This window comes from Oryctolagus cuniculus, chromosome 10 (assembly GCF_051225735.1).
Source record: "Oryctolagus cuniculus isolate XC-2025 breed Fujian yellow rabbit chromosome 10, ASM5122573v1, whole genome shotgun sequence".
NCBI lineage: Eukaryota > Metazoa > Chordata > Mammalia > Lagomorpha > Leporidae > Oryctolagus > Oryctolagus cuniculus.
This window is the reverse complement of record NC_142876.1, coordinates 766422-781162: the sequence shown is the minus strand read 5'-3', so window position 1 is coordinate 781162 and position 14741 is coordinate 766422. Positions and strand designations below refer to the sequence as shown.

The 14741-nt window shown below is 60.3% G+C and overlaps 1 protein-coding gene across 12 annotated transcripts in view; it reads left to right on the top strand.

The window, feature by feature from the left end:
* The window catches only part of ATP9B (ATPase phospholipid transporting 9B), a 245959-nt gene extending 231887 nt beyond the window's left edge, over nucleotides 1-14072 (top strand). For all 12 annotated transcript variants that reach the window (XR_016213832.1, XM_051840449.3, XM_070049842.2 and 9 more), the window contains 3 exons: nucleotides 8407-8464; nucleotides 9354-9557; nucleotides 13686-14072. Coding sequence is in view for 11 of the 12 variants with exons in the window: in XM_051840449.3 (XP_051696409.3) it covers nucleotides 8407-8464; nucleotides 9354-9557; nucleotides 13686-13822 (399 nt within the window). In the remaining variant the exon portion in view is untranslated. The remainder of the gene's footprint in view (nucleotides 1-8406; nucleotides 8465-9353; nucleotides 9558-13685) is intronic.
* The last annotated feature ends 669 nt before the right edge of the window (nucleotides 14073-14741 follow it).

Here is a 14741-nt window from a genome sequence, read left to right as displayed (position 1 = left end):
GACACAGACGGTGGGTGTGGGGGTTAAGGGTTTAGGTTGTACTCATCTTCCCGCCTGTCTGAGTTACTGTAGCAATGAGCAGGTGTTTGTGGCCACAGAGGCAGCAAGGCAGGCGGGCCCGGCCCCTCGTCAGAGCCACCGAGTTGCTGTCTCCGTTGAAGGGGTGACGGTGGAGACTCAGCCGCCTGAGGGCGGGACACTGTTTCTCAATTTTTTGACAAGAACTCAGTAGCTCATTTTCTCTAAGTTCCTCTTCAATACCCCAAACCCTATGCCTTGTACCTTTTTAGTATCTCTTTTATAAAAAGTCCAGCATGCTTCAGGCCCTTTGAAAACAAAGGAGCTGTGACGTACTCAGACTCTAAAGCTGATAGAGTGGAGTTGTCTTCACTGAGTGAAGCTCTGCCGTCCCGCTGAGCACTGGGCCAAGGCCCTGGGGACCCAGCCCTGTGCGTCCTGCCTAGGCTCAGCCCAGGCTCGGGTGCCGAGACCCTCATCTGTCTCTGGAAGGTTCTGTCCAGGCGAGTAAAGGCAGAAGTTTAGCTGCTCTCAGCAAGTCTGCCTTCTGGGCAGGAGAAGAAACCATGGCCTTCGTGGTGACTGGCCGTGGTAGAGCACACGGCACGGACGTGGTCAGAACTGCACTGCTGCTGTGTGCCGGAGGCTCTGAATGGCAGGGAGCACGTGGCATGTAGTGTCCCGTCTTCAGTGTGCGTCTTGCCATGCGTCTGTGTGGTCCGCGAGTCCTTGTGGACGTCATGCCTGGGGTCAGCCATCCTGAGCTCACACCACTGTTCAGTACTCTAACACACCGCGCCTGCACACAGCCTGTGTCGGGTCAGTGTTGGACAGAAGGACGAGGAGGGAGTGATCCATTTCCGAAGCGGCATTTCCTTCTTCTCACGGAAAGCTGTGCGTCGGCAGCTGTGTTGACGTTCCTCGTCGGGAGCTCAGCTTCTGCTCTGAGTCACTGTCCCCGGCCCACGATGAGCTCAGTCACGTGGGGCGGAGCCAACACACTCACCTCTCCTGGCTGCAGGTGTCTCCCTGGCCTTACAGCACTGTGTGTCTGCGCTCCGGGCTGGCCTGGCCAGCAGCACACATGGTCCTGGCGTGTCGTAGACCGTGGCAGGAATTGGTTTCCGGTCCATAGGCTTGACTGTGCTGTGGTTACAGAGGCAGTGGCTGTGGCTCTGCTGCTTGAAGAGAGCACGTCTCTGGGATGTCAGATCATTCACGCAGCCTTGGGACTGGTGGGCACGGACTTCCAGGACTACTGTAGCATCTTCTGTTTTCTCTAGAATGTTCTCAAAATTATGTTATCTTTTGAAATGTGTGTCTGTATAACTTTAAAAACAACAGTTATTAAGGCAAGAAATGGAAATTAAAGCCTTGGAAATTAGGAGGAGATAGAAATATCTCGGCAGGTGACATAATTGTGCATACAGAAAATCCACAAGGAGTCCACCAAAACAAAACAAAACCCTCCTCTGGTAAGTTCAAGAAGGTTTAATAAAACCTTATTAAAAGGGGAAAAAGGTCCAAGTCACTTCTAATCCAATACACTAGCACTGAATAATTGGATACGAAAAGATGTGAAACACCACTCACAATAACCAGGAAGAGTGAAATACTTGAGTATGCCTCTGAGGAAAGATAGACGCAGAGTCTGTGTGCTGGGAAGTGGGGGGCGCTCATGGAGAAACTTGAAGACACAAACGGGTAACAGACGGAGAGACGTGGTGGTGCTGAACAGTGAGAAGCTGATCCTAAAGCTTACGTAAGGAGGCAAGGGAACTAGAACTGACAGCAGTTTCGAAAAAAACAAAGTTGAAAAGCACATTGCCAATTTCAAGACTTCTTAGAGTAAAACAATAACTGTGACGTGTGTCGTTGTCAAAGGCGGACACGGAGCCCAGAACAGGAGCCACAGGGCCCCCGCCTTTTCCAGGGAGGTCCTACAACGGGGCACCCAGCAGCAGCAGCAGCAGCTCAGCCCTCACCGCTTGTAAAGACCAGTCATCAACCTGCATGGAGAACTGTCAGCTTGTAAAGCAAGTCAAACATGGGAAGGAGCACACGTGGCCTCGTAGAGCAGGGCGCAGGAGGGAGCACGTGTGGCCTCGTAGAGCAGGACGCGGGAGGGAGCACGCGTGGCCTCGTAGAGCAGGGCGCGGGAGGGAGCACGCGTGGCCTCGTAGAGCAGGACGCGGGAGGGAGCACGCGTGGCCTCGTAGAGCAGGACGCGGGAGGGAGCACGCGTGGCCTCGTAGAGCAGGGCGCGGGAGGGAGCACGCGTGGCCTCGTAGAGCAGGGCGCGGGAGGGAGCACGCGTGGCCTCGTAGAGCAGGGCGCGGGAGGGAGCACGCGTGGCCTCGTAGAGCAGGGCGCGGGAGGGAGCACGCGTGGCCTCGTAGAGCAGGGCGCGGGAGGGAGCACGTGTGGCCTTGTAGAGCAGGACGCGGGAGGGAGCACGCGTGGCCTTGTAGAGCAGGGCGCGGGAGGGAGCACGCGTGGCCTCGTAGAGCAGGGCGCGGGAGGGAGCACGCGTGGCCTCGTAGAGCAGGACGCGGGAGGGAGCACGCGTGGCCTCGTAGAGCAGGGCGCGGGAGGGAGCACGCGTGGCCTCGTAGAGCAGGGCGCGGGAGGGAGCACATGTGGCCTCGTAGAGCAGGGCGCGGGAGGGAGCACGCGTGGCCTCGTAGAGCAGGGCGCGGGAGGGAGCATGCGTGGCCTTGGGTTGGGTGGACCAGGGGTCAAAGGCATGATCCGTGAGGACAGGAAGCGGCCATTGGGAGTTAACAGTCTCTGAAGGTTTGCTCTGTGAAAAATGCTGCAAAGACATTGGAAGGCCAGCCACTGGGAGAAGAAATTTGCAGGTCACACCGCAGCTGTAGGACTGGTTTCCGTGATGCCTGAGCACCCCTCAAATCCAGCAGGAAAACAACCCAGCTTCTGAACTGACAGCACCAGAGACGTGCAGCTGTCACGGAAGCGTATGAAGACACCCTCTTCCTTAGGGGACTGCAGCGGCAGCCACGGTGACACTCCCGACATGCCTGTTCAGTGGCCCACGTCCAGAACACGGCCATGCAGAAACCCGGTGCAGACGTCACACAGAGCGCAGCATGGCCGTTTCTCACAAAGCTAACCAGATGCCTGCCCACAGATGTTTATGGCATCCCTGTCGTACTGCCGCAAACCAGAAACAGCCAGTGTCCTTCTGCGGGAATTGGGTTGGCTTCCAGCACACGTACCCCAGGGAGCTGGGGGAGGTAGAAGTGCACCTGGCTGTGCAGAGGCCAGCTCAGGGGCTCCCTGATTCTGCTTACCTGAGAGCTGGGAGCCATGAACCCACAGGGCGGGGAACAGGTCAGCTGCTGTGAAAGGCTGGGGATGGAGAGGGTGGCCATCTCCTCCCTCCCCGGATGTGTCTGGAGCCCTGGCGAGGCGAGGAAATCAGGGGCTCCTACATAAGATGAACCGGGAATCATCCTGAGCGAGCTCCCAGTGGCCAGAATTGACAGAAATTGAGCAAAACACCTAACAATCATGTTATAACTAAAGAATAAAGGAACTGTCCACCCAGTCTGTACTGACACACAGAGGGAAAGCCCCTTTGGGGAGAATCCCAGCGATGGACGTGAAGGACCCAGGGGGCAGGAAGGTGCCAGCCCAGCTCCGCCCCTGCAGTGCTGTTGGCGAGAGTCTGCACTTGGTGGGCAGAGTGTTGAAGAAGCAGGACGTTCGTGCTGTCTGAAAGTGTCTTCTGGGGGCCGGCGCTGTGGTGTAGTGGGTAAAGCTGTCACCTGCAGCGCCGGCATCCCGTGTGGGCGCCAGTTCAAGTCCTGGCTGCCCCACTTCCAATCCAGCTCTCTGCTATGGCCTGGGAGAGCAGTAGAAGATAGCCCAAGTGCTTGGGCTCCTGCAACCACATGGGAGACCTGGAAGAAGCTCTTGGCTCCTGGCTTCAGATGGCGCAGCTCTGGCCATTGTGGCCAATTGGGGAGTGAACCAGTGAATGGAAGACCTCTGTTTTTCTCTCTCTCTGCCTCTCCTCTCTGTAACTCAGACTTTCATATAAATAAATAAATATTAAAAAAAACAACAACAGTATCTTCTTCAAGAAATCGGTTAATTACAGAGGGACAAACAAGTGAAAGTGCAGACACCCAGTAGGTACCATCTTTTTTTTTTTTTTTTTTTTAAGAGAAACGGAGGGAGGTCTTCCGTCCACTGGTTCACTCCGCAAATGCCCCCCACAGCTGGGGCTGGACCAGGCGGAAGCCAGGAGCCTGGAGCTCCATCTGGGGCTCCCACATGGGTGGTAGGGCCCCTGCACATACTAGGGCCATCATCTGTGCCTCCCGAGATGTGCATCAGCAAGAAGCTAGATCAGAGGTGGAGTAGCCGAGACTAGAACCAGGCGCTCCGATAGGCAATGCAGGCGTCCCAAGTGGTGGCTGGACCGAGTGTACCCTCACACACCCATCAGGTGCCACCTTGACCTCACGGTTGTGAAAAGTGAACACGTGGCCTGTTGGTGTGGAACCCTTTGTGGGCAGGCATGCCCTCAGCAGTGGCCTTCCTGGCTGTCTAGGCATCAGGAGACATCAGACCTCAACTGAGGGTCTTTGTATGAAGCCACTGATCATAAAAGAGCAGGCAAGAGCCAGGAACTGACCAGATGGGCCTGGTGGGGTCCCAGGACAGAAAAGGGCATTGTGGGAAGTGGTCACATCCAGGTAGCTGAGTCGCATTGTGGCCATGTTGACTGCTCAGCTGAGGCAAGGCCGGTGCTGGGTCTGTGTGGACAGCCTGCTCTGCTCCCGATCCCGCGGATCTGCAGTGGCCCCGAACAGTAGGATTCCACGAGTAGTCAGAGGCAAGGAGGCCGTTGCAGTCTCCCTGGAGAGATGACTAGAACCCACTTGCAGAACTGCTGTTGTGTCCTTCATACGCAGCAGGTGTCTCCCCTGGCCGACCTGGGTGCAGATCCACTCGGGGCAGGAAGCTCCTGTGGCAGACCTCAGTTTGTCCGGGCCCCAGCTCTCCTCCAGTTTGTGCTGAACATTCCCAGGCCCTGTGTGCTCTGAGCTGCATTTAACTGTGTGACATTGTGAAATTGAACCCATTGCTGAAGAACGAGCAATGAGACCTTTAGGAAGTCACCATTAGTGGAGAGATGTAAGTGCCAGTGGAGTGGGCCGCAGGGAGCGGACGCCCGGAGCCCTCTGCTCATCCCTCCGTGCTCTCTGCTAAGGGGGCGAGGCGTGGACGGGGGCCTCACAGCCTTGCCCGCACAGCTCGTGTGGCCCAGGGGAGACCTGGGAAAGCACAGAGGGACAGCAGGTTGAGCTGCCACACAGGACGCCCACATGCCGTATGGGAGTAGGAGCTCGAGGCTCAGCTCCCTGCTCATGCACCTGGGGAGGCAGCAGAGGACAGCCCAAGGGCTCGGGCCCCTGCACCCCTAGGGTGGACCTGGGTGGGCTTCCTGGCTCCAGCCCAGGCCAGCCCTGGCTGTGGCGGGCATTTGGGGAATGATCCAGCAGACGCATGACATCTCTGTCTCTCCCTCCCTCTGTCATCTGCCTTTCAAATAATTTTATGGAAAATGAAGTTAAAACATAAAAGTATTAACATTTTGTCATCAGGAGCTCCATCAAGTTAAGACCCTTTTAGAAGTCATGACACCACCATGTGGCCCTTCTCTATGGCCCTGGGGGTCCTGCAATGTAGCCTTGTCCATGACGTCTGTGTTCTGTTAAAGACAAATGGGTGCCCTTTAAAGATTCCCCAAGATTAGGAGACAAAAAGGAAGAGACATTCAGCACTGTAGGGTGGGTGCCTAGTGTTCCCCAGCCACACTGCCCCCATCGGCCAGCTGACAAGAGGGACAGCGTTGCTGGGGGGATGGGGCTCTGTGGGCGCTTCCCGGGGTGTGCGTCCGGTGCAACTTCGGCTGACTTTCTGGAAACGTTCTGATAGGCGCATGTTGTGGTCTTTGGCTCCCACAGCCCGCCAGCGTCCCAGCTGTGCCTGGACCACACCCCCTTTGCGTGGATGGTGCCTGGTCTTTGGGGTGGTACTGGGGAAACCCTGCTCCATCTTTTGTTCCTGTTCTCCCAAGACACTTCCCTGCGTCCCCGCGGATGACTGCGCCCTCCCTGAAGCTGTGACAGTGTGAACGCACCCACAGAGCAGAGTGTGCTCCGCTTTGATTTCCGTGCCCTCAGAACTGTGTGTGCTGAGCCGGCTGAGCTGCCCGTGGGGTCGGCTGTCGTCTGCCGCTGGCATCCGTCCCCCTGGTCAGCACACACAAGCTTGATTTGTCCCTCAGAACTGATGGGGTTTGATCTTCCACATCCTCTCACGATTCTTACTTCTAAAGGTTTACTGTCTGAAAGGAGGAGAGCTCTCCCAGACTCACTCCTCAGATGGTCACGACAGCCAGCGCCGGCCAGGCCCAAGCCAGAGCCAGGAGCTCCTTCCAGATCTCCCACATGAGTGGCAGTGGCCCAAGTATTTGGTCCAACTGCTGCCTCCCCAGGCACGTTAGCAGGGAGCTGGATTGGAAGGGAGCGGCCATGACTAGAACCAGCACCCTCGGGATGCCGGCATCACAAACAGCGGCTTAACGCGCTGCCCCACCACTCCAGCCGTCTTGGCATGGCCTTCTCATTCCACCACAACCCACCCCTCCTCCACACAAGTGTGCACTTGGGGAGTGCTGGTGTCCTTGGGTCCCCGTCCCCCTGGGCCTTGGACAGCATCAGCGGTCTCCCCGGGACCCACCTGTCACGTCCACTTCAGCAGGACTCACATTGCTCACCGCCCGCAGTCCCGACTGGATCCTGTTCAGACGTGTACCAAGTACACGTTTCCAAGTACTGAAATCTGCGAAGTGCGCACCGTTCTCCTTTCTGGTTCCCAGAAGTGGGACCTGAGTCAGCCGGGTTCATTAGGAGCGTGGAGACGCGGAGGAGGGGTGTGGCGGCTGGCGTGACCCCAGGCAGCCCTGCTGTGCACACGCCACGCCTGGGCAGAGGTCCCTGTTGAATCAGTGTTTACTGCATCAAAGAGTGAGTGATCAGGTCTGTCAATCAGTGACACCTGCCTCCACGGAAAACCAAGGGAAAGGTGCGTGGGCCCTGGCAGAGCGAGTTAGCACACACAAGGCGTGGGACGTCGGCTGCTTCCGGGAATGCGGTGCCTGTGAGAGTCCAGGTTGAGGAGCAGGGGCTTGCTCACGTGACCAGGTGAGGGAGGGGCGCCAGCGCCCCACGCTCCTCCTGCGGGCTGGTGATCCGCGCACCCCGCCAGAGGGAGCCTCGTCCTCCCAAAACTCAAAGCATGTCCTGTGTTTCCAGTCCTTCGATAAAAAAGGCACGAACTCACCTACGGGGAGGCCAGAGAAACGGACTCGGGAGATAGGTACCAAAAACTTAGAACCTGCGTCTCCATAAGCCTTGGGGTGCTGAGCTTCCTGCCCACGCTCGTGCAGTGGGCGCAGGCGGTGCCGACAGCGAGGAGAGCACCAGGCGGCTCCCGTGGCGCCGTCTCTGCCAGGGCTCCGGCACGGCTCCCGTCGCACTGGCGTCTGCTGTTAGGATGGCGCGGTCTGTCTTGGCAGGTCCTCCTCAGACAGCCAGGGCCCATCCAGACTGCTGGGCGCCGTGCCCCTGTCCTGAGGCCGAGTGCGAGCCCACGGTCCCTACAGGAGCTCTGGACGCCTGTCCTGCGGCAGGAGCCTGCGGCATCGCCAGGCCTACACGGGGCTGCGCGGCTGAGAGAACAGATGGGCGGGTGCCAAGAAACCTGAGCGTGTCCCACGCCCCCACGAGCGCGACTTCCCACACGCATCGCCCTCAGGGAGCCCGTGGCTGACCCCAGTGCCTGGGAGTGTGGTCAGACGAGAGACCAAGAGCCCATGACCCCGTCTCTGCCCCTCCCATATCACCCTCAGAAACAGGGATGTCATCGCACAGGAAACCGTGCGGGGGCTGGGGGAGGGGGTACTAACCGAGCGTCGTTCCCGGCAGGGATTTAAAGGATGTAAATTTGTACTTTGGGACTTTTTCTTACGGAAGAGCTTTTTCCTTTTCTGTTTTTTTCAACTAAAGAAACTAAAATACATATAGGAGTATTTGTTCCCACGAGATAAACGAGTTAGGGAAAGTCGTCTGTCCCCTGGTTCCTATAGGTGCCTGACGTCAGCTCTCAGTCACTAAGAAACCAGGGACCAGAGGGAGAGCCCGCCACGCCCCTCGCTTGCTCCCACCGGCCAGGCAGGCAGCAGCTCGGAGGGGCGGGGCCTGGGCGCCTGGGGCCTGCAACAGTTCGAGCGCACGCGTGCCGGGCCTGTTGCTCTCTGCGCTGACCCAACTCCTCTGTGTGTCCTAGGGAAGAGCCCTGTCTTTCAAGACCTTCCTCATCTGGGTTCTCATCAGCATCTACCAAGGTGAGCCGGCCCGGGAGCCGGGTGCTCCACGCCCAGGGCAGCGTCAGCAGCTGCAGACTGCTTCCTGGGGCAAACATTGCTTCCTGTTTGTCTGCAATCAACGTTCCAGCAACGTGGCTGACCCCAGTGCCTGGGAGTGTGGTCAGACGTGAGACCAAGGACCCAGGTCCCTCAGTCTGCCCCTCCCACATCACCCTCAGAAACAGGATTGTCATTGCACAGGAAACCATGCTGTGTGTCACTTAAAAACTAGTTAAGAGTTAATTCAGAATAGCTTTAATGAGCATTTATCCCAGTGGAACTCCCTGCACGATGGTTTTCTTCCAAGATTTGAAGTCGGAATTCTGTCCTGAGAAGTCAGCAGCCTGTGGGTGCCCAGCGCCCCGGAGCAGGGAGAGAGGCTGAGGGTCCCGCTGGCCGGTGGCCGCGCCGTGTGGTGCTAGGCTGCAGAGGCCTCTCTGTGCCCTGAGTGGTCTGACCAGAGCCACGTCTTACTCTGTCCGCAACCCAGAGTTTAAAGAAGTCGCTCCTCAGCGTGAGGACGAGGTGTGCCCGACCCCGTCCTCGGCCTTGGTGTGTGGGAGGCGGAGACAGGAAGGGCGTTCCTCCCGCGGCATCCGGGACTGAACCCGAGAGCGCTGGGAGCCAGGACCTCCGCCCAGGTCTCCCACGCGGGTGGCCGGGACCCAAGGACTTGGCCGCCAGTGCTGCCTCCCAGGGTGTGCATTGGCGGGAGGCTGGGTCAGGAGCAGAGCTGGGACTCACTCCACTCTGACACGGGGCGTGGGCAGCACAGACATTTGACCCTGTGGCCGTCAGTGGGTGGCCGCTCTGGGGCACGTGTGGGTTGTCCTGATGCGGCCTCGTGCCCTGCCTTGCCGTGTCCCAGGTGCCATCCTCATGTACGGGGCGCTGGTCCTCTTCGAGTCCGAGTTCGTCCACGTGGTGGCCATCTCCTTCACGGCGCTGATCCTGACCGAGCTGCTGATGGTGGCGCTGACCGTCAGGACGTGGCACTGGCTCATGGTCGTGGCCGAGCTCCTCAGCCTGGGCTGCTACGTGGCCTCCCTGGCCTTTCTCAACGAGTACTTCGGTAAGTCCCTTCCTGAATCATTGCTAGCGATGTGGCATCTTATGTTTTTTATTGTTACTTCTTGATATATTGTCTTAAATTGCAGGTCCCAATAAAACCTGCATCAAAAAGTTTCACAACCCAAAAGCTTATTTTTGTGAAAAGATAAAGTTCTTTGCAATATTCAGTGGTTAGGATTTTCACCATGTCGGCTTCTAAGTGGTCAGGCGTTGTGTCTGCTTCCAGGAGTCCACCCCTTGTCCCTAATGCTGGGCAGAGCTTGTGCTGTGGGAGGCCACGCCCCTCCCTCCTCCCTGGCTCAAGGGTTGACAGAGCATCAGGGTGGCGCTGGGGCGGCCCTCACGCACCCCCCGGGCCTGTGGCCTCAGTCCTGGGTACGTTGCCCACACCCCTACCCAAGGTGGCCCCGATGGCCCCGTCTTCACGCCTGCCTTTAGGTTTTACAGTCTGCGCTGAGAGGAGAGGGATGTTTGGGCGGGCCTGGGGGAAGGTGGCCTTCAGGGCCCTCGGGCGTCCGCGCCAGGGTCATGGGGGCAGGCGGGGTCCCTGCGTCGCCTCACACTTCAGGAACGTCGTCCCGAGCTGCCCAGGACTGCGTCCGTGCCACTGCTGGTCTGGTGTTCACAGAGGAGACCCCAGCACACCCTGCTGGCACCAGCCACGTTCAGCAGCAGCTCCGGGCCCCGTGTGGTGGTGACAGGGAAGCATGGGACCGTGTGAGGAGGCCCCGCCAGGCAGGGCTCCCGGGCGCTGGAATCTGCATCTCCGACCTCAGGGACTGAGCCACATCGGACGGGTCCAGACGCTGCCAGGCAGTGCACGTGCCCCACCAGCTACGGCTGCTCAGTCATCCTGCGGCCTTGTGTGTCAGGAAGGAGCCCTCGACACGTTTCCCGTGGATCGCCACTGCTTTGGGTACCAGGTCTCCCATCCTGGCGAAACACAGGTGCAGAACACAAAGCAAGACACGGACGCTGGAAAAGCCAGCTCACGTGCCACTCTGTACCGGGAGTCGTCACCACGACCAGGGCACCTAGGCTCTGTGGTCCCGGGCCTCTCCGAGAACCAGGCTGGCAGGGCGCCGAGGTGTGTACGTGCCGAGACAGCCTGGGCCGCCGCCGAGTGGTTCCGTGAGGCAGTCGCCCCGTCAGGTGTCTGAAGAGCCGCGTGGCAGCGGCGTTGGAACCACGGCGATGGGTGTGCTGCAGTCGCTTTCGCTTTTCTGCGGGGGCTCTGTTTGCCTTCTCGTTTGCAGCGGGTCTGTGCGGCAGCCGCGTGAAGGCCGGCGTCTCTGCTGTGTCCTTGGTTTCGTTCCAGTTCTGTCTCGGGCCAGCGGTAGGCAGACTTTGTGGTACCCAGATTCCGGGGCCCTCACAGGGAAGGTGCCGTCTGTCTCAAGGGTGTGAGCAACTTAGCGAAGCTGAGTGATGAAGATTCTTCACTGATGGAGAGAAAATCCTGCTCAGTGCTGCCTCTCACGAACGCTGACGCCGGAAGCACGTGCTGCCCTGCGTGGGCACAGGCCGAGGCGGCCGCCGGCTTGCCTCTCACTTCCGGAACATTCCACAGCGTGCTTAGGAGTGCATCCCGACTGTTAGCCCGCCCTGGGCCTCAGTTGCCTTTGAGGGGTTGGTGGGCAAGCTCTGGGACTCTCAAAGGCTGGGTGCTCTGTGAGGGACACGGAGGATGTGGCCCCCACATCTTGTCCCCCATCCCGACTTCGGTCTGAGGGCCCCTGCCTCCCTGCCCAGCTGAGCTGCATCCGTAGCAGGGTTCACAGGCCTTTCCCGTGAAGAATGACCTAGCGCTTTCTGCCGGTTTTGCCCCGGGAGCCAGGGTGGAGCCAGGGTGGCGGCCGAGAGCATCTGAGGTCGGGCAGTGTGTGCACCCGGAGAGGACAGCGTGTACACCCGGGGAGGACAGTGTGTGTACCCGGGGAGGACAGTGTGTGTACCCGGGGAGGACAGCGTGTGCACCCAGAGAGGACAGTGTGTGTACCCGGAGAGGACAGCGTGTGCACCCGGGGAGGACAGCGTGTGCACCCGGGGAGGACAGCGTGTGCACCCGGAGAGGACAGCGTGTGCACCCGGGGAGGACAGTGTGTGCACCCGGGGAGGACAGCGTGTGCACCCGGGGAGGACAGTGTGTGCACCCGGAGAGGACAGCGTGTGCACCCGGGGAGGACAGTGTGTACACCCGGGGAGGACAGTGTGTGTACCCCGGGGAGGACAGCGTGTACACCCGGGGAGGACAGTGTGTGTACCCCGGGGAGGACAGTGTGTACACCCGGGGAGGACAGTGTGTGCACCCGGAGAGGACAGTGTGTGCACCCGGGGAGGACAGCGTGTACACCCGGGGAGGACAGTGTGTGTACCCCGGGGAGGACAGCGTGTGCACCCCGGGGCGGGCAGCGTGTGTACCCGGGGAGGACAGCGTGTGCACCCGGAGAGGACAGTGTGTGCACCCGGGGAGGACAGCGTGTGCACCCGGGGAGGACAGTGTGTGCACCCGGAGAGGACAGCGTGTGCACCCGGGGAGGACAGTGTGTACACCCGGGGAGGACAGTGTGTGTACCCCGGGGAGGACAGCGTGTACACCCGGGGAGGACAGTGTGTGTACCCCGGGGAGGACAGTGTGTACACCCGGGGAGGACAGTGTGTGCACCCGGAGAGGACAGTGTGTGCACCCGGGGAGGACAGCGTGTACACCCGGGGAGGACAGTGTGTGTACCCCGGGGAGGACAGCGTGTGCACCCCGGGGCGGGCAGCGTGTGTACCCGGGGAGGACAGCGTGTGCACCCGGAGAGGACAGTGTGTGCACCCGGGGAGGACAGCGTGTGCACCCGGGGAGGACAGTGCGTGCACCCGGGGAGGACAGTGTGTGCACCCGGGGAGGACAGTGTGTGTACCCGGGGAGGACAGCGTGTGCACCCGGGGAGGACAGCGTGTGCACCCGGAGAGGACAGTGTGTGCACCCGGGGAGGACAGCGTGTGCACCCGGGGAGGACAGTGCGTGCACCCGGGGAGGACAGCGTGTGCACCCGGGGAGGACAGTGTGTGCACCCGGGGAGGACAGCGTGTGTACCCGGGGTGGGCAGTGTGTACCCGGGGAGGACAGTGTGTACACCCCAGGGCGGGCAGTGTGTGTACCCGGGGCGGGCAGTGTGTGCACCCGGGGAGGACAGTGTGTACACCCGGGGAGGACAGTGTGTGTACCCGGGGCGGGCAGTGTGTGTACCCGGGGAGGACAGTGTGTGTACCCGGGGCGGGCAGTGTGTGTACCCGGGGAGGACAGTGTGTGTACCCGGGGAGGACAGTGTGTACACCCGGGGCGGGCAGTGTGTACCCGGGGAGGACAGTGTGTGTACCCGGGGCGGGCAGTGTGTGTACCCGGGGAGGACAGTGTGTGCACCCGGGGAGGACAGTGTGTGTACCCGGGGCGGGCAGTGTGTGTACCCGGGGAGGACAGTGTGTACCCGGGGCGGGCAGTGTGTACCCGGGGAGGACAGTGTGTGTACCCGGGGAGGACAGTGTGTGTACCCCGGGGCAGGCAGTGTGTGTACCCGGGGAGGACAGTGTGTGTACCCGGGGAGGACAGTGTGTGTACCCCGGGGCGGGCAGTGTGTGTACCCGGGGCGGGCAGTGTGTACCCGGGGCGGGCAGTGTGTGTACCCCGGGGCAGGCAGTGTGTGTACCCGGGGAGGACAGTGTGTGCACCCGGGGAGGACAGTGTTTGCACCCAAGTCCAGAAAAGGTGCTGCCAGCTGCCCTCCAAGCCTGAAAATCTCGTTGTTGGTAAAGAAGGGAGCGGCCGGTCTGGAGGCAGAATGGGCAGTCACCCGGCAGCCCTGGTTCCTGCCGCCGCCGAGACTGACGCTGCGAGGCCCCTCGTGTCGGGGACGAGGCGTTTGCCAGTGCTGCTGGTGTGCAGTTTCTCCTACGCTGCTCTCGTCCCTCCTAGCACAAGGAGAGGCTGGCGCCGGCCCAGGGAAGACACTCGGGCTGTGTGGGTGCCCCGGCAATGCGTGCGGTGGGCGTGGAGCCCCAGAGGGAAGCCTGGGAGGCCCGGGGCTGCCTGGGGGGATCCCAGGGCTGGGGCTCTCTCACGCCCGCCTGCCTCTCCCTACAGATGTGGCCTTCATCACCAGCGCCACCTTCCTGTGGAAAGTGTCGGCCGTCACCGTGGTCAGCTGCCTCCCGCTCTACGTCCTCAAGTACCTGAGGCGCAAGCTGTCGCCGCCGCGCTACTCCAAGCTCACCTCCTGAGGGCGCGGGGAGCCCTTGCCGGGAGGGGCAGGGCCCCTGCGGCCGCGCGGCAGCTCTGCCTTCCTCGCGTGGCCGACATTGAACTCCACGGGAGCTGCTCAGTGCGCAGGGAGCCCCGCCGCTGCGCTCCGCAGAGGGCTTCTCCCCGGGCGAACTGAAGCCGAACCCACGACTTGCTAACGAATTCCTTCTTCGATGTTACAATACAGAGTCACTCCTGCCTGAGAGAAATAAAACCCAGACCCGTGGAGGCCAGCGTCGGTGCCGCCCGCCCATCAGGTGTCGGGGGCGGTGTCTGAGCTCTGCCAGCCGGTGCGCCCCGGTGCACACCGTGGACCCTGTGTCTGTGTGTCTGTGTGTGTGCCTGCCTCTGCCCCTGACCCTGTACCTGTGTGTGTGTGTGCACCTGTGTGTGTGCCTGTGTGTCTGTGTGTCTCTGTGTCTGTGTGTCTGTCTGTGTGTGTAGGCCCCTGACCCTGTGCCTGTGTCAGCTGTGGCTGTTTCAGGAGCGAGCCAGCCTATGTGCCTGTGTCTGTGTGTGTCTGTGTCTGTGTGTCTGTGTCTGTGTGTGCCTGTGTGTGCGTGTCTCTGTGTCTGTGTGTCTGTGTCTGTGTCTGTCTCTGTGTGCCCCCTGACCCTGTGCCTGTGTCTGTATCTGTGTGTGTCTGTCTCTGTGTCTGTGCCTGTGTGTGTGTGTCTCTCTGTGTCTGTGTCTGTGCCTGTGTCTGTGTGTGTCTCTCTGCCTGTGCCTGTATCTGTGTGTGTATGTGTATGTGTGTCTGTGTGTGTCTGTGTGTGTGTCTGCCTGTGTCTATATCTGTGTGTGCCTGTGTGTGTGTGTATGTGTCTCTGTGTGTGTCTGTCTCTGTGTCTGTCTCTGTGTGCCCCCTGACCCTGTGCCTGTGTCTGTATCTGTGTG